Below are 26,341 nucleotides of genomic sequence, written 5' to 3' on the forward strand. Positions count from 1 at the left end.
GAATCAATGCAGCTTTACTTGATGCCCGATCAGCGGTGACTGATGCGGTGGAAGGTGGGGAATTTATCAAGTATATTGAATTGGATATGTTACTATTAACGGAAACTTGGTTTAAGCATGGATCTCAGACACTGTTCCATCATTTAGTCCCCAAGAATTACTGCATACAGGCTATTAATCGACTGGGCAAGAGAGGGGGAGGGATTGCAGTAATCTATATATCCTCACTTGATGTCTCCCATTTGGAGGCATTAGATTGGCTTGATAACTCCCCGATGGGCCAGCTGACTATTGCGCTGTCCCCTACGCGCTCAGAGAAAGGTATTTTGGGTTATAGACAGCCTGGACCGGCGGGGAAATTCCTAGAGAAATTAGATATTTATCTGACTCTGGTCGGGAGCAGATATAACAAACTCCTCTGTGTAGGAGACTGGAACATCTGGCTGGATAGTAGTTTGGACCCTGACTCCAAAGAATTATCTGTTCTACTGGGGAATTTCGGCCTATCTGTATTGTCGACTGCACCTTCGCATGTTAGAGGTCACTGTTTGGACTTAGTGTCGTCTGGGGGGAAGTCTGTACTGTTTTCCGAGACGCGTCCCATTCTTTGGTCTGATCACTATGCCCAATTGTTTGGTTTGGTCATAGAAGGAAAGCAGACCGGAGAGGATGTGGATGTGCTTTGTCCCTCTTTCTTGACTCGTAAAGCAAGTAATCTTGCCAAAATCCCAGGGGAAGAACTTCAAGCGAGATTGGCTAGTATTGATAATACGCTTTTGAGTGAGGATTACCTCAATGCAGTAAATTCGATATTGGAAGAAATTTGCTCTAACTATGCGCTCCTAAAACCAAAGAGAACTAGGGTTTCAATGCTCTGGTTCAGGCCCTCATTGGTTCAGCTGCGTAAGCAGGTGCGACAAACCAAGAAGGCTTGGTTGGAGGAACAGCAAGCTGGTTCCTGATGCCATTAAGGTGAAGAAGGCATTCAAAACCTATACGGTTGCCATCTTTGAGCCAAAAAGGGATTTTCTCCACTGAGAGATCGAGCAGGCTGGGAACCAGGCAAGGGCAGTCTTTCAGTGGTCTCCAAATTCTGTAAGCTAAACAGTATTGCCACATCCCTTGTTTCCTCTCGAGCACAGGCCAATGTATTGAACACCTTTTTTGAGAAAAAGATTGTAGCAATACAGAAGAGTATTGAGACCTCAAAAGGGGGAGGGTCGTCTAACCCACAGGCTGATGTTGTAGTCCCAGTAAACTGGGGGTTTGAGGAAAGCTTCAGATTTCAACCCGTGACTGAAGAATTGATATACTCCCTCATTCTACAACTTAAGCCTACCGATAGTCTGTCTTTTTGTGCTGCCTGCCTGCACGCGCTGCTAGGCAGCTAGCACTAAACATCACACCCTTTATCACTACATTTGTGAACAAATCCTTGACTCAAGGCTGGGTTCCGGATGCATTAAAAAACACAATAGTGAAACCCCTTCTAAAAAAAAGAATCTGGATTCAGGCCTTTTAAAAACTACCGGCCAGTTTCCAGTCTTATCTCGCCAGCGAAAGTGTTGGAGAAAGTTGTTACTTCCCAATTTCAAGCTTTTGTGGACAAAGAGGGATTGTTGGATGAACTCCAATCGGGATTTCGGCCAAGGCACGGGACCGAGACAGCGCTGTTGGCAGTGCATGATGAGCTGCTGGAGGTTGCGGATTGTGGCGGATCAACTTTTGTTTATTCTGGACCTTTCCGCGTCCTTCGATACAATGGATCATGGAATTTTGTTGGACCGGCTCATGAGAGTAGGAAAGGTCTCTGAACAGGCTTTGGAATGGTTTAGATCCTTCTTGGTGGACAGATCCCAGCGGGTACTATTCGGGGTTACACTTCCGAAGCTATTGTTCTTATATGTGGGGTCCCCCAGGGATCTTCACTCCTCTCCCCCCTTATTTTTAACCTCTATATGCGCCCATTCCTAAATATAGTGAGGCGTCACGGTTTGAGCTTTCACTGATATGACCATGACACCCAAATCCATATCGAGACTAAAAACATTGAGGACGTATTTAGTAGAGTCAACTTGTCTGGCCGACCTCAATCGTTGAATGGCCAACAACCAGCTCCAACTTAACGCAGCAAAAACTGAGATCATTTTGCTCGGGCCCAAGCAGCGAGTTGTGAATGCCAAGGAATCTTTCTCTCCCCATATTCTCAGTGAGAAGCTACAATTCGCTCCAAAAATCAAGAACTTGGGCTGTTTGGCAAGAGAATCTCAGCAGTGAAACCCAGGTGGGGATGAAGGTGAAGTCCGTTCACTACTCATTGCGGATGCTCAGGAATGTATCACCATTCCTACCGTCCGAAGACCATGCAATGGTTGTGGGGGCTATGACGAACATGCACCTGGATTATTGCAATAGTCTGATGGCGGGCATACCGGCCAAGCAGATAAACAGACTGCAGGAGGCCCAGAATGCCGCGATTAGATTGGCAGGATGGCTGGGGCAAAAGCGACCAATTCTCACTGTTCCGCAGATCTCTGCATTGGCTGGTGGTTGAGGACCAAATTAAATTTAAAGTAGCCTGTTTAATTTACAAATGTGTTAATGGACTTGCCCCAGAGTATCTCAGTTCTAAAGTGCGTAGCTACTACCCTGCCAGAGCATTATGCTCAGAAGATGCGCTTCTGCTGAATATTCCACGCTACTAATCTGTATCCAGAGGTGATAGGAGATTTGGAGTTTTTGGACTCAAACTTTGGAACAGCCTCCCTGTGGGGATTAGATCTTGCCAGTCACTTTTCTGGTTTAGGAAAGATCTTGAAACCCACGTGTTTAAATAGATTTGTTTAGCTCATAGATAGCATGCGTATATATGTCTTGTTTAACACCTCATCCCGAGGCTTTGTGTCTGTCTGAACCTGTATACAGTTAAGTCTGTTGGGAGAATAGTACAAATGTTCAAAATCAATCAAATCTTGCAAAAAGACTTCCAGGGGGAATGACTCCCTGCCCCTGGTTTGCGGGTTCCACAACATCTTTGTACAACTGTGTTCTGGACCAGGAGATTGCTTTGCGTCTCCTGGCACTGGTCTGTACAGTTCACAATAAGACCAGGGGGAATGACTCGCTTCCCTGGTGTCTTTGGAATATGTCCCAAAGGTTTTTTTGTTTCTTCCCCAGGAGAATTACTCCCTTCTCCTGGTATTTGAAAAGTTATTTCTCCTGGCTTTAAACTTGCTGTATGTTTTGCCACTTTCTCTTGCTATCAGCAAAGTCCCACACTTCTCTACTAATCAATGGCCTTTTCTTTGCCACTCTACTAAGGAAGTTCTCCTTGGGTTCTCAGATCCCTTGTACTGGGTTCCCAGACCACTCTCTGGTGGTCAGTGGGCTTATGGCTCCCATCACAACCAGGAAGTTCTGCTTAGATGCTTTCTTCACTGTTGATAGGGTCCCAGACCCTTCTCGTGTGGTCAGTCAGCTTATTGCTGCCACTGCGACAAGGAGGTTCTCCTCTGATACGTTCTTCACTGTTCCAGTAGCTACCGCGCTATGCTACTGCTGGGATGAGGGAGTTCCTCCCTGATGCACTCTACACAGTTCTGACCCCCAATAGCTCTATAGCTGCCACTGGGGTGAGGAACATGATGTTTTTTCCCCTCTCTCTGCCTCCCCCGTATCCATCCTGTGCCTCCCTTTACCTTTTCACAGGATGCGGCACGTATGTGGTCCTTCCTGGGATGGGGGTTCCTTGTCGTCTGCATCCTCTGCTCTTCTTGTCTGCTTCGACGGTCTCGGTGCACCTTTGCGGTCCTTCGCTCCTTATGGTCTTGGCTTCGCTCTGGGACACGACGGTCCACATTATTGCGATTACGCCACTGCTTCATCCCTTTGGCCTCGCAGTTGGGTCTGCGCTCCTGAGACCCACAATGGACTCTCGCAGTCTGTCACCAGCATCCCCTGCACAGCCTTCCTTTCAGCCCTCACTCGGAATTTGAAATTCCCAGGCTCCAGCGGGCTCCCGGCTTCCCTGCTATCAGACTTCTTGTAGTCTTTCTTCTCTTTCCTTTTTATCTCCGGGACTCTGCCCCGAAGTAGCGTCAAGACCTGCATATAATGTGTCTTTGGCATTCCTCATGCCTCTGGTGAGGCACCTTGTGGCAGTACTTAAGAGTTGGTTACTCTTCATGGTTCCTGTGTTCTTCCTTGTCTCAGTATGTACTGCTCTAGCAATATCCAATGTGTTACAAAAATACATGGGCTTACTCTTGATGAAATGGGTCGGTATGGAAATGAGGGTTAGAGAATGTTGGGGTGTAATGTGGTTCAATAGGCTGTACCCTATGTGATCGTCCTTGTCCCCAAAGGGGGAGTCCCTCCCCATGAGGCCCTCCTGCATCAAACCACCCCCAGGAGGTCTATTGGGCAGCGGTCGTACCTCCCTAGCATCACGGAAAAGGGCTGCCCTCTGGGGAGAACTGACAACACCTTGCAAAGATCACAGAACCTATAGCCTTGACCTTGGGCGGAGGGCTCCGTTTATTCTTCTAGCGTACATGTCAACTCTACAGTCAATGAACCCTCAAGAGGGTATTGTCCTTACTCCCATCTGCATCGTGTGGTGTGTTAAAGTGCAACATGCAAGCAGAATTAGGTAAAAAGGCAGGAGGAAAACCGGTCTGGACCGAAATAGTAAATTATCGATTTAGAATGACCGCTCTGTGACTGTACAGAGCGGTCATTTTAAATCGATCTGTCAGCCCCTGCCGCACACAAGTTCGCGCAGGGGCTGACAGGCTGTGAGGTGAGAGTCTGTGTGTGTCTGAGTGTTTTTTAAAGCGTATGTGTGTGGATTTGGTGTGTGTTGTGCTGGGAAGGGGATGGGTGGGTGGTTGGGCAAAGGAGGGTCTTGGGGTGGTGAAATCCCCCGGTTCAACATAAAAACTGGCGGCAGAGGGTGGGGAAGGGGTCATCTTGGGGTAGCGGGGTCGGCGGTAGGATGTGATATTGCCGCATTTAAAAGCAACACAAAAACGGGCCAAAAAATCTTTTTTTTTTTTTGTTCGGTATTTTAAATGCGGTAATATCACATAGAACTAGAAAACCACCAGGCTCTCTTCCAGCTGGAATGGAGAGGGCAAACAAACATCGGGACCAACTTAACAAGTGTGTTACCCACTCTTCTATCTCTTACAGGGACCTCAGAGATACAATACTTCATAGATGGTAGAAAGAATGGGGAACCTACAGGTGGGCTAAATGCTCCTGAAAAGGGTGTTTGTGTACCACAGAAGGTAGACAAGGGTCACCTGCTTCCCAGTTCCAGGGTGCAGACCCCTACACTATCCTGGAAAATCAGAGGTCCTAGCAGAAGAGGTCCAGAAACCAGGTCACCAAATCGAAGACCCATCCAAGAGCAGGTCAAAATGGAAATTCATAGTTTTAGTGCAAGAAGACAAAATTAAACAAACAATGAAAATTGAACAGAGTTTTCTGCTGGACTTGTACTACCCAAATTACAAGTACAAGCTTACTGACCAAAGAATGGATAGATTTCACTTGCTCGACTTTATCCTGGTTTCACTCAATGACCAATGTCCTCCGTCACTCTGGGAAGACCCTCTACACTGAGTCTATTACAATTGATCTGTTCCTCAGTATTGTCTCTACAAAACTCGCTACTCCCTTCACATGTCTGGCAAGACGTCCATGAGTCATTCAAGAGAAATGGGGCATTTGCAATATCTGATGCATAGGGATCGATTAGTCGCCTTTAACAATGCACAACCCAGCACTGAATGGACGCAAGCAAAGCTGGACAGAGCTGTGTAAGTGGATTTGGGCTAGCCACTTTGGCACTGTTCTGTAGTGTAGGGTTATAGGCAACAGTTCTTCGAAAGAATCAATGGCATTATGGGACATTGCCCCGAGGACAGCAGCAGCGTTTTGTTTCAGGGATGGTTTTACTTCTGCCTGCCCATGCCTGCAAGGATATCCAGGAATGTTGGAGCATTGTGGCGGCAAACTAGAGGTGTCAGAGGATAATGACAGAGGATCAGGGACTGCGCTCTAAGGCAAGTAGAGACTCTTTTCATTGGTATAGGCCATGGCAAGTACACTAAGTGGGTGTAGGGTGTTCGCACCTCCAGCAATGAGTGGGCAGTCCAGAGTAGAGCCCTGAAGGGGATGGCAGAGCATCAGGTGAGAAGATGTGAAGGTGTCCTAGGTGGGAAGGCCGGGCCATAGTTTGATTGCCAGTGCATCACAGGAATCGCAGAAGAGTAGTTTGTCCTTCGGGTCCTCCAACCAGATATTGAAGTCACCAAGAATAAGGATGTTATTGGAGAAAGACTGTATGCTTACAGTATAGTCAGGCCATTCCTTATTTATTGACTGGGGCTTGTGGTTGGTTACGATGGTGATACAGGTGTTGGCATCTACGAGGCACTTAAAAGCCAGGCTTTCAAAGGATAGAGTATTCGTTGTGACCTACTTGGTGGTGACAAAGGAAGGCGGACCGATGAGAGCACCACCACTGCCCATCCTGCCTACTCTCTTGTTTAGAATGATCTTAACGCCGTCAAGGAGCAAGGCACCAGCAGTGGAATGTTGTTGGAGGGCCATGTTTGGGTCAATGTTCTACTCCTCCAATAAGTCATAGATGTTGAGGCATGCTTGGAAGCAGAAATTGCTCTGAGCACGCTTACCAAGAAGTAGTTTGGGGATCTTCGAACGTTCCTGGGTAGAGAACAAAGAACAGGGGACAACAAGGCCACAGATTGGGAGGGTGCAGGGTCGAGTGACAATCTAGTGGTAGTGCAGACAAGAGCGCAAATGATGAACAGACACCTGCGGCAACACGGTAAGTGCCAAAAACCGATTGAAAGTGAGTACGTCCCTGTGGTTGTTCTTGGGCCATGATGGTTCCATTTTTGTACATATTCAAGATCATATGACTGTTGTGACAAAGTCCCCTCCCTTAATCTGGGTACTTCTAGTGTGGCGACCAAGGGAGCCAGGGACCTCCTTGAGCAAGTAGATGATTTCCCTGGGATGGTATAGGGATGACCTCCTGGTCACCTCCGCGCAGGGTCCGAAGAGCCACATAAATGAATAAAAAAACAAACAAACTAATGTACCCACTTCACTTCCCATGTTCAACGAGACATAGATTCCGACCTCATCAGAAACATTACAACTTTGAAACTCTGAAAATGCTTAGTGCTAGCATAGCTGCAGATATGGCTCTGCTGCCACCACGGATGCTCACGCATCTATGCAGACTCGGACAGATATGAAATCCAAGCTGGCAAGTCGGCTCCTTACTTGCATTTCACGCTCGGGAATATTCTACCCTTGTGGGGAGATGGGTTATCCACCATCAATGATGATGCACATTCACAGCCTTAACACCAAGACCGGCCCAAGGTGAAGACCCGCTGGATTATAAAACAGACATCCCAGGAAAAGGAGATGTGGGCATTTGGAGATAGTGGTGTTTGGAGCGAGATGGCGATTCAGGAAAGAAGTGGGAGAGGGAGTTTGGAGGCAGACATAAAAGAGTGGGGGGAGTCTGGAAATAAGAGGGGGAGAAGAAACATGATCAGAAGGGGATTAACCCACAGTGGTAGAAGGACCGAGCATGTTGCATGGTATCAAAGAGGGCCAGGGCTAGAAGAGGGGTAGAGTAGAGGTGCAAATGGTAGAAATACGAATACTCGGGAGGGAGGTGTTTGGGCCCTCTCAAGCTCCTCTGTGGAAACTGGGTTGTGATACTCTTTTGACTGCCTGCAAGTACAAGAGACAATCCAGCAGTTTCTATGACTCAAGGAGGAGACACTGCGGCTGCAGAGCCTGCAAGACTATTTGGTGGTGGTCGTTTCCTACCACGAACAGATGAGATGGAGGACTTTTAGAGCAAGAACTATAGAGACTGTAAGTACTGAGGACGTACCCCAAAATCTCATGCACCTTGACACTTGAACTGATGGAACTGTTGGGGGGGGGGGAGGAGGACTGTCCAGAGATTGTGTTTTGGTGACCCCACTCTGCTTTGACACCAGTCATTGCTGGTTCAAAATGAATGTTCTCCCTGGTACTTGCATGAATGTCAGTGGATCCATAAGTTGACTGACTGGTCATCATGAAAGACTGCCAGGTACCGGAGTCAGGTGAGATTATCAGAATGACAGTCACTTTTTTCGTAAAAGCAAAATCTGAATGTGTGCCTGCAAGAGGCATCCCAGGGTTACGTCTCAGGGTATCCCTTTTTATTTATTTTCACACCAGGTTTAGCGGTGCATCACGTGGGGTAAGTAACCTGACACGGTTTGAGAAGATAGGTGAGACTGAGGGAGCCATGTGGAACTGAGGGTGAAGCAGTACAGCAGAATAGGCTGAAACTGGCGAGCATGGAGATCATGCACAGGCGTGGATTCTCTGGTGTGCACAGGTGAGGATTCTCTGGTGTGCACAGGCGAGGAGCTCTGGCGTGCACAGGCGAGGATCTCTGGCATGCACAGGCGAGGAGCTCTGGCATACTCAGTTGGAAGACTCACAGGCAAATAGAGCTTAACATACAGTGTGAACAGCAGGACCACTTTACATGCGGGTGGTAGTTCCAGACAGGTTGCTATAATGCAGGTAGCACAGTATGGAAGTTATAATAATACCCAAGGCCCTGGTACATATTAGGAAAGCAGTGGTGCAGGAAATGGGACATGATAACAGTCTAAAAAATGACACTTGGCCACTAGTACAAGCTACGCAGCACAGCAATAGTGAACACATGCCCATCTGTGTGGAGTCATGAATAGTAATGACAGGAAAAATATAGAAAATGATAAACCTAATGTGCACTATAAGCTGACTCTGTCGTAGTGGTGGGCGAGAAGACTGGGCGGCCAGAGGTGGGGGAACCATATGAGTTTGTTAATTTGGTATGAAATATCATAGGTAAGGAGATAAGAGTTCCTTCTCTTTTGTGGCTCTTGTTGTGAGAGACAACATTTAATTATGATGTCATGTCTGCGGGTTGGAAGCCAATTCATTAACCCGCCTTGTTTTCATCTTCAGACACTGATGCTTCGGAGGAAGATGTAATGTTCACGCCAGTGTTTCACACACAGATTCCTGCGGAAGAAGTTGATTGGCAGAGAAGCCACAGTAGTCTGGGTAAGTTCATTATAAAGCGTGCTAGGCCATATTTGATAGTAATATATGTGTACGTACATGGGACTGTCTGTGGGTGAGAGAGTTCGTCGGATCACAGGTAAGTCACGATGCTGCGTAGGATGTCCTTGATCTGTCGGTGCCCCTCTGAAGACCTATTCTTACTGACTCTTTGATCTTACAGTGTCTCATCTTGGCCTACATGAATATCCCTAAGGAGCATGCTTTAAGCTTTAGAGAGTTGAACGTTCCTTGCATATAATCTTGCATCATGGAAATCTTCCCCATCGTTACATTTTCTTGGTTTCTTCTTGGTGCCCAGTATAGATCCTGTAATGCCTTTAACATTCAAACATATGCTCACTTAAGCAAGTAGCGACTCTCTTTAGCATTATTTGGGGCCATCAGTCGTGAAAGATAAAGGCGTATTGGACCCTGGAACCCATAATGCTGTGCTTTTAAGTGGTCATCATAGTGAAACCCACCCCTTCCATGAGCAACCAATGGGAAGGGATGGCTGGTGAATAATGGATGGGAGGCTGGTTACCCATGATGAGGAGATAACTCAAAGGGGAAATAACGTGTGTTGCTATCATGATATCCTCAGTAAAACATGACGGGGTCTTCTTATAGCCAGCACAAGCTCTGGAACCAGAGGCTGGGCTCCACAGAAAGTCTGCACCTGATCCTCACTAATGAGATGCCGCATTTGGCATGGCTGCTGGAAATGTATTTGACAGACATGTATTTTGTTGTTTTTTACATGTTAGGAATTTGATCAATGCATAGAATTTCTTATCAGATCCTCTAGAAACCCATTGTATGTGTTGACAATGCATCCACTTGCTTTTTAAGAATGTTTGTATTTCATAAAATGACCCATTGGAATTAATTTGGGCAAAGCTGGATGACACACAAACTGTTAAATGCTTAGGGTTCTTCTGACCAGGTTTGGGGGGTATTTTGTAGCTTCAGCAATAACCCTGGAATTTGGTTATGCACAAATTAACTTGCTGAGACATTTTACTCATTAGTTATTATTTGTACATTTTGTCCATGTTGTAATCTAGTCTGAAAGAAAGCATATGAAGACGACTGGTTTTCCCATTAGCCAAAACCTACCTTTATGAATCTCCTCTTATCTCGGAGGCCTTTGTAGGTGGTAATGGCTAGTCACTTTGGAGAAGTACAAAGGATAATAACTTGGAGTTGCGTTACTGGATTACTTTCAAACACCTCTCTGAAAAGTCTAGCACTTAAACTTTGCATTCCCAGCTCAAAGACAAATTCAAAATGATGATCAACATTTTGGACAAGGTGAGATATTTCCCCTAATAAATGTAATCTCTGAGATTGCACGTGACCAAGAATACAGGCATGCGCGAATAACCCAAATTCATACCAAATGTTGCCTTTTAAATGCCAGCAAACAAAAGCAGGGCTTGAGCAGAGAGAAAACCAGTGTCCAAGAAAAATCGGAAAACCTATATTTCTATCAATAAGTGACCCTGTGGCATACATCGGAGGGCTTAAAATGCAACTATCGACTGGAACCACCTGTAGAGTTCTGCCATCCACAATTTAGTTCCCTGCCACATTCAGAGTGATGTTTGGAATTAGCTTGGAAAAGCTGTTTTAAAAGTTTATAACTGAACTCCTCAGTGACATTCAAGCAATCGAGCTCCTTTCAGCCTATGAGGAACACGGCAAATTGGAACTCAGAAACGCTTAGAATCATTTACATCATTGTAGACATATTGACCATGTAAATGGAACTGAAAGACCGCCAAGCAGTTCAGAGACAAATATTCTATCCAAGAATGTAGGTCTTTGCTTGAAAATCCTTCAATTTCTAAGATAAATGGGAAATTTGTTTGCTCTCTTAAATTACTAAACCAGGATTTATTTTCCATCCATTCTCTAAGCCCAGAGCAGTAAATTGCTGAGTATTCACTGTGGCCAGTTTGCTTAGAGGTTATTGTAAATTTCTCATAAAAATGATTCTGTTCAAATCAATGTATTGGTGTAAAAAGAAGCTTGCATCAGCTATGAAAGAAAAATGTTTGATCCCTGTATAGAAGTTGTTTCTGACACAGGGTATGGGAGGAGGTAGTGGGGGTACCATCTCCAGACCCTAAATAACAGTACACAAAAAGAGCTAGTAATTGTAATGGATACGGAAGGATCCATACTGAAAGCCCCTTTTAATACTTTAATGCTCACTTTCTTGATCCAGCCTCTGGGCATTTCTATATCATGAACCCGACCAGTGCTCTACACCAATGCGGTTTGGCAGAGTGGTGGCATCTGAGAACTCAATCTTTCTATATCGGATGCACCTGGGATAGAATAGAAATAGAATACTGTGCTTGTCGGCCATCTTAAAGTCAGGCATCAGCATTTCAAATAAAAGCAAGAATATCTACAATGGAACAACTTCACAAGAAAATCAGTGTTATCCACCAATGCCTTTGGTCCCCTGTTCAGGCAATAATGTGCTTTTGTAGACCCACCGTCTATAATTTCAAAGTCCACTGCGAGTGACTATTTTCCAGGAGTTGTCTATACATAGGCCAACTCAGCATTTAATTCTCCATGTGATATGTGCTCATTCCAGTGGAGGAGCAGTCATTTTTGTTTAGTCTGAGATTAACAGTAGGTGATATAAGGCTATGACTCATCTGATCCCTTGCAAATTGCTAAAAATCCCATTAAACCTGCATGGAAAGTTCCTTAGTTTACATAGTTGACCCAAGAGGAATGCACTTGCCCCATGGTGATGGCCGACAAAATATTTACCAGTGCTTTCTGTAAAGTGGTGCATGTCACGATGAGCACGTTTCATATTTGGTGCAATACTGCCACCCAAAAGCCAGCCATGCACAGTGAAACATTTATTTGCCATTTACTACAAACAAAGTTTATTTGCAGTAAATGTAAAATAAAAGTTTCAGACCGCTCCAAACTTGCTAGCAAGGTCAAATACCATGCAAATGGTACTCGCGCTTCATAAAATCTCCTTGCCCATGCAAGTGGTCTAATAGATTTTGCGAGCTCTACCTTGCTGGCCCAGAGCAATGGCAATAGTAAAAAGGACTTTAATCCAACTGAATTCCCTGTCTGGCTGTACATTCTGAAGAAACAAAGGGTCTCCTTACGGGTTTGGTGGTAATTCTGCAAGTTGTTTTGTGTAATTGCTGCCTAACTCAATTACTGTTACCGCCACTCAGTCCAAGGGACGTAACACTGGATTACATGTGGTGGCAAGGTGACATTTATCCCCATTTTCTGGAGTCCATACGACTCCATGGGGATTTTCATGGAATTATCATGAGCAGTAACTCTGCTGCAATATACGAGCCGATTTAGTAAGGCTACCTGGCCCGAAAAATTGCCAAGGCCCACCAGCACCCCATACACCCACAGACTAGCTCAACCCAAGTTCAAACGAGCCAAAGCGGGAGGGTCAAGCTTCCCCCTCGTTGCAGCAAAACAATGGAACCCACTCCCATATGCTCTGAGGGCAGAGGAATCTTGCTGGTCTTTCCGAAGAGCCCTCAAAACATGGTTGTTTGTTTACCCGCCTCTAAATTCAACAGCTGCACTGCACTGGAAGGGTAGGGGGAGATTTACCTAGCTATTCTGCTCTTCCTTAGGAGCCGAAAACATCTTTATTAAAAGAGTATGTGAGAGAATTTCCATGTTGCCTCTGTTTCTGGACATTTATGCACATTTAATTCGCAAATTGCTTAGTAGCAGGTAATGTGAGGTGTCAGAAATGTGAGGCAGACAACTTTGTAAAGAGTTTTCAACTTTAGACATTTTATAAAATAGACAGGTTGGATAAACGCCTCGCTATCCCTACCCTGATAAGGAAACACTCTAATGAAGGGATATCTAACCCTCACATTTATAGAACAAGAAAGTAAAAAGGAAATACACAGCAATTTAATTCAACAACAATATATAACATAGGACCCGAGTCACAATCTGACCAGTGTTTCGTGTCATGACCTGGGTGAACTTCCCTTGTCAAGATCCAAATAAGGATTTTCTCCACAGGTCAAAGGAAAAACAAGGAAATCCGGTTTAACGTTCCAATATAGTTCTTAAGTTCTTGTATGCAAATCCACAAAAGTTCCTTTTGCCTCAATAACAGCGTCTCAAGAAAGTTATATGCTCTCACTCCTCCTGGAATAACTAGTTGTAGTAATAACACATATTTTGGTCAGGATGGTTTACCACAACTTCAGAGGCAGAAAGAATTGTAACTTTTCTTCAACCAACCTTCGCAATTCTTCCCAAAATGTCACAACTCTTACAATGTTTTCTATTAGTACCACTTTTCAGTACTTAAACCTTCTACCACCACCTGCCTGCTACCTTAATCCGGTTCTCCGGGGCAATAGCTTCTTGCCTTACGGGTATACTAGCCTGCCCGTCTACTTTGTAAACAACAACAGTAAAGTGCTTCAATGTTAACTTCCAGCTTAGAATAACAACAACTTCAATAGTCTTCTCCAGCCTTAGACATTAAACAGGTTATTGCAAAACAAGGAACCACATTAGTGCTTTTTAGGATTCTTGGCCAATTCTGCTCCTCTCCATCTGGATAACCGTCTGCAGAAGGGCAGCCTATTTGCCCCTTTTTTGCCCCTTTTTAACAGTAGGTAAATAATGGTAAGGACATACGGGGTCATCACGAGTTTGGTGGTAACCCTTAAATGTAGCAGTAAAGCTATTACCGCCACATTTAAGCGTCCGCCAAATCACGGGTTTGGCAGGATTTACCCTAAGCTCTGTGCTGAGGGTAAATCCGCTTCAAATTTGTGGATATTTGGCACAATTACCGCATGTAATATCGCCGACGTTTGTCGCACCTAAAATTCCCCATTGGGCCCAATGAGGAATGGGGAATTTCCAAATGGGCCAATGGGGAATTCCATTGGCAGTAGCGCTATTAGCGCGGGCGGTATCCCGGCGGGAATACCGCCGGGATACTGCCCAACTCGTGATGAGGCCCAAAGTCTTATTCTGCTTCTGCCATGTTTTTGGTACTGTGAGCTTAATTTAGATAGTTTTAGATTTCTCAAAACACAAATAGGCAATCTGTCAATCTGTGTGCGTTTTACCAATCCCTGCTGGCTTTTGGCAATACTTGTTGGATTGTCATGGCTTAGGTTTCACTCTCTCTTGGCTTGGGTGTTGGGTGCACAATTCCGTTTTAAGCAGTAGTCCCCCACCGGGCTGTTGTGCTTGCCATAACTTCACAAATTTGGCTTTTACAGTTACTTTGTTTCCTTGCACAACACTTCTGTTGCTTTCTGACAGTTTGGTATTCAAAAATACCTTTTCTGCTCATACGCAACTGAACATGCTGGCTGGGAGCATACGTACAACAGTGGAACACTCAGGGGTCACTCGCAGAGAGTGGACTTACCGGGTGAGTCGCTTTCCTTGATTCCGCTCGGTGCTCGTAGGAATTCAGTGACCGTGGCTTATCTTGGCATAGCAAACAAATCCTCTTGGCCCACCTTCACTGCTGCCATGTTAGTTCGGAGTCTTCGATGCTCCTAAGAGACTCTGATGCAACCCTGCCACCAGAGAGCTCCCGGCTTCCTGCACCTCTTCTGCTTCCCGCTGCAAAATCTGTGTACAACACTTTTGGAATGGGCAAGCGCTTCTTTTCCATGCTTCCTGCTGTGCGACCTCTGCAATGGGGATGATTAGAGGCACAGAGCCTCTCAGGACCCACTGTGGTCCTGGCCTCTTCTTGCTCCTCTAGTGCCACCTCCAACTGCAAATACGGTCTGCAGTGCTTTTTCTCCTCCTGCTTTTTCTCCTCCTGCTTCTTCCCCTCCACGGCCTGCACCTGAGGGGGCCATTTAAGTCTCCCAGTCCCCCTAAGGTGTGGGTCATCTGGGTTAATTAGCTGACCACTCGTACAGTTTTATCCCTCTACATCCCTCTTCCTCGTCTCAGTACTGAGGAAATTATGGGACTTTAAGTCCCCGGTGATAAAAGTTACTTTTTCTACAGGAATATCACAATGGTTAATTCTTGGACCTTTTGACAAAGAGGAATATATGCTTTTGGGTGGAATGCTTTTAACAATTATAATCTTCCTTCCATTACACCATTGGGAGTTAGGAGAATGTTCAACTGTCTGAGTCCCATGAGTTTGAGAAAGATGTCAGTGTAGGCATGAAATAGACAAATTCCACCCACGCTAAGATGGTCAACCCCTGAAGCAGACGGGTTATTGTGGCAACACGCCATTATGTACTGGGGCAGTGGAAAGATGTCTCTTTCAAAAGAAGGCAAATACCATGTCTCATCCCATGGATTCCTCTCGCCTCCCTCAGCCTTTTCGTCTCCCTGGTGATCTTCCTGCAGAGCTCTACTCCGAAGGTCTGGATCAGGAAGCATCTGGCTTTCGCTGGCCACCTGGGCAGGGGTTCAGTGAAGGATCCGTAGGAGTCATCACAGTGATATGATATGATATGATATGGTATTTGTAACGCGCCTATACACAAGTGTTTCAAGGCGCGACGAGGCAGGGAGGGAGGGAAACAAGGGGAAGACAGACAAACGATCCTACTAGGCCAGGTGTCATTCAGATCGCGCAAGTGCAGAGGTAAGGGGAAAAGGAGAAAGTGCTGGGGGGGGAGGTGGGGGGGGAAAGTGCAGTACAAGGTAAGTAGCGTAAAAAAATAATAAATAATAAATAAAAGGGCCAGCTGGTGGCAAGTGCGAGGTAAGTGCAGAGCAAGTGCTGGGAGGGGGGCTGTAGGGATACAGTGACAGTCCCACAGTGCAGGGGGAGCCAGGGAGGCAGTGCAAGTGGAGAGTGGCTGGGCCCTGACCGAGGTCGCTGAGGGTGGCAGGTTTAGTGCAGAAATTCAGTGGGGAGTTAAGCAGGTTTAGCAGGGGAGAGAGAAGGCAGAAGCGAAGAGGAAGGTTTTGAGGTGCTTCCGGAACCGGAGATGGTTCTCCTCAAGTTTCAGGGAGGCAGGAAGGCTGTTCCAGAGGGAGGCCCCTGCTGCGGAGAGAGATCTACCCCCAGCTCGTTGCTTCAAGAAGCGGCTGACCATGAGGGAGTTGGAGACGGATGAGCGAAGGGCTCGTGAAGGAAGATATTTAGGAAGAGAGATTTGAAGGTATTTAGGCCCCAGGCCCCAGAAGGCCTTGTGGACAATGCAGAGGGTTTTGAACTTAATCCTCGCAGCCACTGGGAGCCAGTGAAGAGATTTCAGTCCTGGAGAGATACGGTCCCTGGGCTTGAGGCCAAGGACAAGTCTCGCAGTTCTGTTCTGGATAAGTTGCAGAGGGCGGAGAGTGGAGGCAGGCAGATTAAGATAGAGGCTGTTACAGTAGTCCAGCCTTGAGAGAACCAGGGCTCGGGAGACAGTGAGCTTCTGGGGGAAGGAGAGGAAGGGAAGAATACCTCTGAGGAGGTGCAGCTGGTAGTGTGACTTCTTAGAGACGTCAGATATATGAGGAGAGAAGGAGAGTGTGGAGTCGAAGATGACCCCGAGGTTTTTAGCCTTGCAGGTAGGGGCAGGAAGGGGGCCAAGGGAGGCCGGCCAGAGAGCTGCAGGGAAGGAGGAGGTGGGTGTGCCGATGAGTAGAATCTCGGTCTTACTGGCGTTAAGGCAGAGGTCATTGGCGGCACACCATTCCTGGATAGCAGACAGACAGTCGGAGATGAGGGAAGGAGAGGAAGAGGCCGAGGGTAGCCTGAAAATGAGCTGGGTATCGTCCGCATAGCACTGGAAGTAGGGGCAGAGAGCGGCGATGCGGTGGGCAAGGAGTGCCAGATACTGGTTGAAAAGCCAGGGAGAGAGGTTGGATCCCTGGGGGACACCACAGGTGGAGAAAAAGATGTCAGAGAGGAAGGAGCCCATTTGGACCTGGGAGGGTCGACCGGAAAGGAAAGAGGTCAGCCATGCCAGAGCCTGACCAGTGATACCCAGGTTATCACGGAGACGGTTGAGCAGGATGGCATGGTTGACAGTGTCAAAGGCAGAGGAGAGATCGAGCAGAATGAGAACACAGGGAGTGTTGGAATCGAGGTTCAGGAGCAAGTCCTCACGGATGTTCAGGAGAGCAGTTTCCGTGCTTCTGGCCACTCTGAAGCCGGATTGATGGTCATGAAGATTACCAACAGATTCAGCATGGAGGTTAAGCTGGGAGATGGCCAGTTTCTCCAGGAGCTTGCCCAGGAAGGGAGTAATGGAGATTGGGCGATAGTTGGCCGGGCAGGAGGGGTCGGAAGAGGGTTTCTTGAGGAGGGGGTGCACAAGGGAGTGCTTGAGGGGGGATGGGAAGACTCCAGAGGCGAATGAGTGGTTGCAAAAGTCAGCCAGGGCAGGAGCCAGGGAGTCGATGTGGTCCTTGATGGTTTTGGAGGAACAGGGGTGAACCTGTTTAGACGAGGCTTTCAGTAAGAAAAATGCCCAATGGGTGTGTGTAAATACCGACACTGAGCCAAACCCGCTTGCGTATCTCCTCACTTGTGCCAAAAAAGGGAGCAGCCCATTCTCAAAGGGCATCTTAGAGGCACTCTTTTAGATGCCCTCCTCCGCTGCGCTTTGCGCATGTGCGCAAATAAGGGAGCGTTTCTTCACATTTAAAGGTGCATCACAAATTCACAAATGGGGTGCGCTTTAAATGCACAGAAAAGAGGGGCATCCGCCCTGTGCCTGTGTGAAAAGGCGCAAATCATGGCAGTGGCATTTCTGACCTGCCATGATTTTATTTAATTTTTTTTACGGTTCCAGCCGATAAACATGGATATACGTGCTTTTTTCCTGTTAATTTCCCAGAGATTGGCCTGTCGGTTAAACGCGCTCCGAGTAACCATGTGGTCCCAACAGTAATGTGTGCGAGGGGCCTGGAGAGTGCATCTTTGCGCCACTGTCCAGACCCTCCTGAAATGCACAGGTCACCTTCGGGAATAAGGTGACCTGCACATCTCTGCAATGAGCGCAAAGGAAAAAGTGCATTCTCTGTTTCTTTCATTTGCGCTCACTTTTGAGAATCTGGTCCACTCTATCCACCTCCTCCCCCAGCACCCAAAAAACAGATGCCAAAGGAGTTGGTGTAGATAGAGGAGGGATAAAGAGTGGTAGTCCATGGGAGAAAGGAAGGTGCGCCAGCACACAAGGTATTTCGGGGTGCAGCCTACATGAAAATCTATGATTGCATATCTTGTGCACATTCAACATGCGCGTCCTTTTACAGTGGCAATAGTGGCATGCACTTTTAAGACCGGCCTCCAGCTTTGTCTTTGTGAAATGCTACTTTGTGCTCTTAGTCACCCATTGTAAATTAGTTTTTTTTTAACTCTTTTTCTCTGACATTTGTGCTGTAAAATTAACGTTAAGGGAGAACCACCGTGAACCCCCTTGAAACTTTTGGCATGCTTAGTCGCTGAAGCCCATTCAAGGGAACATTTCTACCTCCCCACCTCCTGCCAGTGGTTAGCCGATGGTTTCAACCAGAATCCTCTTAATGTCTGCCATGAATATTTCCTAAGTGATAAATCCGCGTCTCCAATACCATTTGCTCCTGTATCCCTCAAAATCCCTAAGGATTCCTCGGAGCGGGATGCGAAATTAATACATGCAGGCAAAGCCTCTTTTTTAAATTTGACATATAACGAGTGTGTTGGGATCATAATGTTTCCTTCTTGAAATTTCTTTCCAGACTCAAAAAATGAATCCAGTGGTGACCCAAATGACAGCGAACAACGGTCTCAAGTACCAACAAAAAGGACCTGCGTGAAGAATCCCAAGAGGGATTTCATTAAAAGGAACATCGAGGTGAGTGATTGTGACACTTGGGGAGGATGACATCAGCAGTCTCCTTCCTACATAGCACAGCATTGTAAGCACTTCTCATTATCTGCCCCATAGTTGGCCAAAGAGGCCGGAAGCGCGGTTATTCTCATGGATGACGAGAAGCAGAGAATCGAGGATCTGCTGAAGGACGACGATGATGGAAGGAGTGCAGACACGGAGACCGCGGTAGGAGTCTTATACCATGGGAAGTCCACACAAGTAATGCACGATTGTGCACATCTCTAAGGTCTCCCACATTGATGCTAATATTGGATTATCTGCGTTTCATAACAGTGGTTCTTGAATATTGAGCCAGGATTACTAGACTCATTTTTTAAATATCAATACTATGAGAAAACATTGGCTTTATCGTTGGCAAACCATGGGCCTCATTACAAGCATGGCGGTCCAGGAACTACGGTAATGGTAACCATGTACTGTAGTTCCCGGACCGCCATACTACGGGCTGTGCTCGCGGGTGCCTGACAGCCTGCCAGGTTTTTCCTGGCGGGCTGGCCGGCACCCGCGAGCACAGCACGTTGGATGTACCGGCACAACTCTGCATGTGCCGGTGCATCTGACGGCCCTATCGAGTTGAATGGGGATGGGGAGTCGCATGTTACCGGCAACCGCAAATGGGCAATTACCGGGTCCGCCGAGCTCGGCATGACCCGGTTCTTGCCCATACAGAGGTGCTGGAAAAATTGCAACTCCGGCGGCAGCCATGCTGTTTTTAATGACACGGCTACCGCCAGAGTTGTAATGAGGCCCCATGTCTTACTTGAGTGACCAATGTGCTAGAGCACTTTGAAGCATCTTTTCTGCTAGATGAAATTACAATAGTAAATCTCAGACAAAATAATCAAACAGACTCAAAGAATATGGCAAAGTACTACTTTATTATCTATTGAATAAAGCAGCATTAACTGGCAGACATTGGCCTGATGCTTGCACACTTGCAACAAAATTTGATTACATTGAGGTCTTTTACCCCAATATGCATCATCTATGATGTCATTCTACCTGGCAAAATATTAAACCTATCAAGGGAAGGGATTGGTGAAGGGAGCATATCTACTTATAGAACATATAAGGATTAGTGCATCATTGGCCACCCCTTATCTGTAGGGCACGCCTTGAGCTACCTCTAAATATGTGTAGTACTGATTGTAGTGGACATAACAGTGGATTGTCTCCTGCAACAATGTATTTTAGGTTGCCCCTTAGACCCACTGATTGGTTGATGTATTATCCCAACCGTGGACTTTTGGCTCCTTAGCAGCACATACGTGAAACGAAACCTAGGTGTTTGAATCCCATTAGACTACTCCCATTTTCCTTTTTAGTCCATCATCTCTCCTCGGTAGGTCATCGGCCAAAGTCTTGCTTTTGCTGTTTCACCTTGTGTCTGCTCGCTGTCCTGGAACATTCAAGGGAGTGTGAGCACACCACTATCTTAGCTTAAGGCTCTCATGAATAGCCCTTGTTTTCGACTTCTGAGCTACATGTGAAGAGACCATGAATTTGTCCATTTCAGCCTCCTATTTACTGCCATTTGATTTAATGATGCAGGGTGCTGTTGCTCCTCTTGCCTCTAGAGACTTCCTTACTTTATCTCATAAGAAAAGGAAGTCAAATCTTGTGAATCTTCCTAAAGAGGAATCAAAAAGAATGTATTTTTTAAATCTATAACTGTAAAATATTTAGCCTTAGATGGGATGTTACACAATATTGTCGCAGGATTTGGAACTAACTTTATTGTTTAGATGGCAAAGGTCCTGAATAAATCTTCACACCCCCTTTCCCTCCTTTGATTTTTTTCACAGGGTTCACGGCCATGTTGCATGACGAATCTGATGGCACCATTATGCCTTGCTTCATTAAAGCGGAAATGGTCTCATATATACCTTCATCTGCTTCTCTAGACATGGAGTATTGATTTGCTTGTGGTACAAGAGCTCCTGGTTTTAATTTAATTTTAACTGCACCTGTTCCTTTTAATAAATGCACATCATATGGGCTTGTGGGATACTGGTCCTCCAAAGACAGTGCTTCTGTCTGCCTATTTTATACGGACTAGAGGCGCTGAGGATGAGGCACCTAAAATGGCTTAATTGTCTCGAGGGGACATTTTGGAGAAAGCTACTGAGACTAAGACGTTCCGTTCCCTTGGAGGTTGTCCGACTAGAGCCGGGGGTGATCTCCTAAGGAGGACAGGTTGATAGGAAAAGGGCAGAACTCTATTTGAAGTCCAAGATGGCACCACTATGCCCCCTATTAGACATTTTGGGGACAAATTGTGGGAGAAGTGAACGTACGATAAGCAATACTTTCGACGACCTTGTGATGTCTACCTTCCACACTATCAACTGGTACCCAAATTGGAATATTTTTTTTTTTAATACAATATTTTATTGTTTTTAAACATGTAAACAATACATCATCCTAAAAGCTTCCATGGAGGTCCATCAAAGCCAGCTATTAAATCAAACATTGTAGTGGGTCTCAAAATACAAACAGCATTAATGAGCTGTTATTACAGCATACATTACACGGTTGCAGCACCGTCCTGGACACTGGGTGTTCTTGCCGGATTCATTGACAAGTTAATGAGCATCCTCCCATCTCTGCCAGATTTTACTTGCTTTCCCCGGGCAGCCTCTAGCAGTGTACACTCTGTGCTCCATTGCAATGCATATATCCACATCTGTGGTCCATTGTTCAAATCTCGGTGTTACTTCAGATCCCCATAGCTGTGCTATATTTCTTTTGATCAGAGCCGTAGTGGTGGATAGGAATAGTTTCTCATATCGTGACAGTTCACCTTCCTCCTCCACTCCTAGCAGTAACAGTTTCGGCTCTCTGGGGACCGTTCTGCCCAGGACTCGCGACAGCTCGTTGCAGCATGCCCGCCAGGATTGCTGAATGTGAGCACACTCCCATAAAATGTGGAAGTATGTACCTTCCTCACACTTACAGCGCATGTAGTGGGGATCCGTGGTTTCCCCCATCGGTAGAGTGAGACTCTTGGGTAATATATACAATGTAGTATTTTCAGTTGGATAAGCCTGAGTTTGGACGAGATAGATATCTACCGGGGGAACATCAAGGCTGTGATCCAGTCTTGTGCCTGGATAGTGCCCACATCTCTTTCCCATTTGGATTTCAGACTTGATAGTTCGGACGTGGCAAAAGAGGTTATAGCATTGTGCATAACTGATGTTATTTTACATTTTATTTGTTCCGTAACTATGTTACGTTCTATTGGGGTGGATTCAGGCATGTCGTATAGTGCTGGGAGGTGAGTTTGCAATGCATGTCTCAACTGTGTGTAATGATACTGTTCAGAGAGTGGGAGACAGAAGTGGGTTACTAGAGTTTCAAATGGGACCGTTCTATCATCTTCCACAACATCACCGATTTTTGAAATCCCTTGTTTCAGCCAAACTGGCAATCTAGCGAGTCTGTGTACCTCCGGGAGGTTCCTATTGTTCCACAGCGGTTGTATGGGGTCAGTTTCCTATCCCATCCTATGTATTTGTGTGATTCAGCCCATATTTGCGCCATGTGTGTTAGCATGGTCGGTTGGGTTGTGTGGCTGATCTCTCGGTAGAGATGTTCCACGGCGCGATTCCCAGGTAGGATAGCGTTCACCCTCCTTATATGCAGTAATGATGTGTCCCCGTGCAACATGTCATTTACGACCGCCATCTGGCTGGCCTAATAGTAGGTTTGCAGGCATGGGAGTCCGATCCCACCCTCCCATACAGATCTCTGAAGGGTAGCAAGTGCAATACGCGGGTGTCCACCGCACCAGAGTCGTTTCCTGAGAATGCAGGCAATTTTTTGAAACTCACTCTGTGGTATGTCACATTGGAATATTAAGGGTGAATATCAAAGCTTGAAACTGGCATTCAAAACCAAATAATACCTCTTTGTTTGGAATTGGAATATAAAGTACAAACATCTTGCCACTCTAAAAAGTTTGAGCAGTGTTACAAATGTGGTACACAGTTCTAAAAGACCACAACCTTACATCATCCCTAACTTGGAAGTGTGATGACTTATGCTACTCCTTCGAATAAACAAACTTCCGTTGCTATCCATTTTGGTTCCGCTGCTGAAAATACTGTTGGAGGGTAGACACTGCCGTGTATGCAGGAAAGGTGAATGCTTGAGAACATCTGGGCACCTATTCTCTGAGTGCCCACTTTTATGCACATATGCGCTCTCCATCCACAATTACGATTCAATCAAATCTACAGAGTGTTAGGCCTATTGCCTAGTCCCTCAGTGTCAGTTGACACTGCGTTGTACAGGGTTTGGCGCCATATATAAAAGATGTTACCTAGTGACTTAGCTCCCTCTTAGACACCATATGAAACGGGGAAAATAGTGTTCTTTAAAACAAATGTCTACATTGTCCTCTAATTAAAGAACTTCTGCCTTATTCTAATTCATCACATGCACTTTGTCACTGTGATTTTGACAGTTCTACTGTATTATCTTCACAACCTCATAACTATAACGGACAAATGTCTTACCCATGAAACGGCCAGCAGATGGGTATATATAGAGGGGCAAGTGCTGATGGATGGGACTCATGTTTTGAGATTTCGTTTTAGTTTTTAGTGCAAGTTTTAATGAGATTGAGGAGAATGAGAACAGCAGGAGAGTTGGTCAAGATTTGTGAGCATGTCTTCACAGGTGTTCAGGAGAGCAGTTTCTGTGCCACTGGAAGCACCAGAATCCAGATTGATGTTCATGGAGGCAACCAGCAAGTTCATTGTGGAGGGTCAGTTGGGGGAGGGCCAACTTGGGCTTTACGCAGGAAGGGGCAATAGTTAGCTGGGCAGGAGGGGTCAGCAGATGGCTCTTTTTAAAGAGGGGGGTGCACGAGGAAGTGCTTGAGGGATAGAGGGAAAGAGCCAGTGGTGAAGGAGTGGTAACAGAAGTCGGCAAGAGTTGGGGCGAGAGAGGAAATGTTTGTTAGTGATACTAAAACCAGAGCTCATATCCTTGCCCAAGAAGCTTCATCAAAAATCACATTTTCAGACGTGTCCTGGCTCTAACGCCCATCACTGGTGTTGTGCTTGTGAGCATCTGCCCAGGTTCTTATGAATTTTCTTTTTGAGAATTTTATTCATCCGTAATACATTCTCTTTTGTTACGAACTTGAGTGTAAAGTGCAGTACTTTTTTGCAATTGATTGCATTTTCGGAGGTTTCTCCCATTTATCGTTTATTGTATCTTTTCTCTGATCCTTTTGAGAGGCATTGTTTGACGTCCTCACTCAGGGGTCACCAGCTCCTTGTTTTTATTTTTTTCTCAACATCTTTCCCTTCCTTTCCCGTTTCCCCTTTCTTTTAGTCTTTAGCAGGAGTGGCACTTTATCCCTTCATTTTTTTAACTGCCCTCTCTTTTATCCTCTCTACCTTTCCCACGCCATCACATTCTCCTCTAATCCAAATATTTACCCTCTTACCATGCCCTTCTATTGAATTGACTTATCTGGTCCCTTTTTCTTCTTTTTGGTATTTTGTGAACATGACCAATCATCATACCAGTAACTTGTTCCCTTTTTAAAGTATCACTGACTTATGCCACCATTCCCAAGCTGCCTCGCTTCTGCAGAAGGCACTCGTCGCTCCTTGAGAGGAGTGACAGACCCTCCAATCTATGCCAAGCTTTCTTGCCTTCTGGAGAAGGCACTCGTCGCTCCTTGAGAGGAGTGACAGACCCTCCAATCTATGCCATGCTTCCTTGCCTTCTGGAGAAGGCACTTGTCACTCCTTGAGAGGAGTGACAGACCCTCCAATCTATGCCATGCTTCCTTGCCTTCTGGAGAAGGCACTCGTCACTCCTTGAGAGGAGTGACAGACCCTCCAATCTATGCCATGCTTCCTTGCCTTCTGGAGAAGGCACTTGTCACTCCTTGACAGGAATGACGGACCCTCCAATCTATGCCATGCTTCCTTGCCTTCTGGAGAAGGCACTCGTCACTCCTTTGAGTGGAATGACAAACCCTTCAATCTATGCCACAGTTCCCAAAAGAATGGCGACATGCTGATGTCAACATTTCAAAACACCTATATTCTATAAACTCTCATCCACACAGACCACATTCAGAACCATAAGAGAGAACTCTGTGTTCTCTATGTAATGGTCGCCTGATGATCTTTGACCTCTTAATGGCTTTGGACACTGTCTACTTTGATATCCGAATCAAGCAGACTCCGGCACACATGGACATGTCAGACAGAGTGTACAATAGATTGCATCCTCCACACAAGGCGGAGCCCATTAAATTAAACTAGGTTCTTTATTGTCTGATGTTCGGGGGATCATCACTCCAAGGTTCAGGACTGTCTAATGTATGCTGTGACGATCTTACCGATAGTGTCACTTCTACACAGAGAGTCCCCTCACCCCATGAGGCCAGGGCAATGCGGCTGCTTCCAACAATCCCCCTGCGGGCGGTGCTTGGTGGAAGGATCTCATGGGTGCGGATTGTCCCCCCAGCCCCGGGGAAAGTGGCGTACGTACTTTTATACCAGCGGTCCAGTAACATGAACACCCATGACCCAAAACCCTTCTCCTGTTCCTCCTCATTGGGCAATGCAGTAGAAACAATGGGCCTCATTACGAGTTTGGAGGTAGCCATGCTGTTCTCAGCGGCATGGCTACACCCAAACTTGGGTCCGGGTCCCGCAAAAGGGGACTTACTGGGCCATTCTGACCTTGGAGGGCCCGGTAATTCCCTTTCGCGGACCCGGACCCGGTACGTCCCCATTCCCATTTGAGCCCCCATAGTGCTCAATGGGAATGGGGAGGAAGCTAACAACGGGCCCGTTAATGGCAGGCCCGTTGTTAGCATCCTGTACTGCTAGCGGGTCCCGCTCTGCACGTCTGGTCTGGCCAGGCGTCCAGAGCAGGACCCGCTGCAGAACTCGTAATGTGGCAGACCGGAATGAACCGTGCCGGTCCCTTACCGGCACCGTTCATTCTGTGGCCACCACAGTTGTAATGAGGCCCAATGTGTTTTTGTAAAACCTCTAAAACCATTACTTCATCAAATACTAGGATGAGGAAGAAACAACGTCAACAAGTAAGGCACCACAACGCACCTGGAAGTCAGGTGACTGATGCTATGCAAGGGCTGGACTTCCTAATTAGACCATGAAAGCAATGAAGGATTAAGTTTGTTAGTGTGGCGCTGCACTAATAATCGGAAACGGCCTGAGAGGGATACAAAGAACGGGCCCCAGAAGGTTTTGACAAGTTCATGTTTTTCCTCCGGTCGACAGAATCTTGCCGAACCATGCTGG

General features: G+C 46.3%; 1 protein-coding gene across 1 annotated transcript in view; it reads left to right on the forward strand.

The window, feature by feature from the left end:
* The window catches only part of FSIP1 (fibrous sheath interacting protein 1), an 855,458-nt gene that overhangs the window by 181,488 nt on the left and 647,629 nt on the right, over positions 1-26,341 (forward strand). Inside the window, exons 5-7 of the mRNA XM_069638397.1 lie at positions 9,073-9,171; positions 18,880-18,995; positions 19,089-19,199. Coding sequence (XP_069494498.1) covers positions 9,073-9,171; positions 18,880-18,995; positions 19,089-19,199 — 326 coding nt within the window. The remainder of the gene's footprint in view (positions 1-9,072; positions 9,172-18,879; positions 18,996-19,088; positions 19,200-26,341) is intronic.

Source organism: Ambystoma mexicanum, chromosome 14 (assembly GCF_040938575.1).
Source record: "Ambystoma mexicanum isolate Mex_15411 chromosome 14, UKY_AmexF1_1, whole genome shotgun sequence".
In the NCBI taxonomy this organism is placed as follows: Eukaryota; Metazoa; Chordata; class Amphibia; order Caudata; family Ambystomatidae; genus Ambystoma; species Ambystoma mexicanum.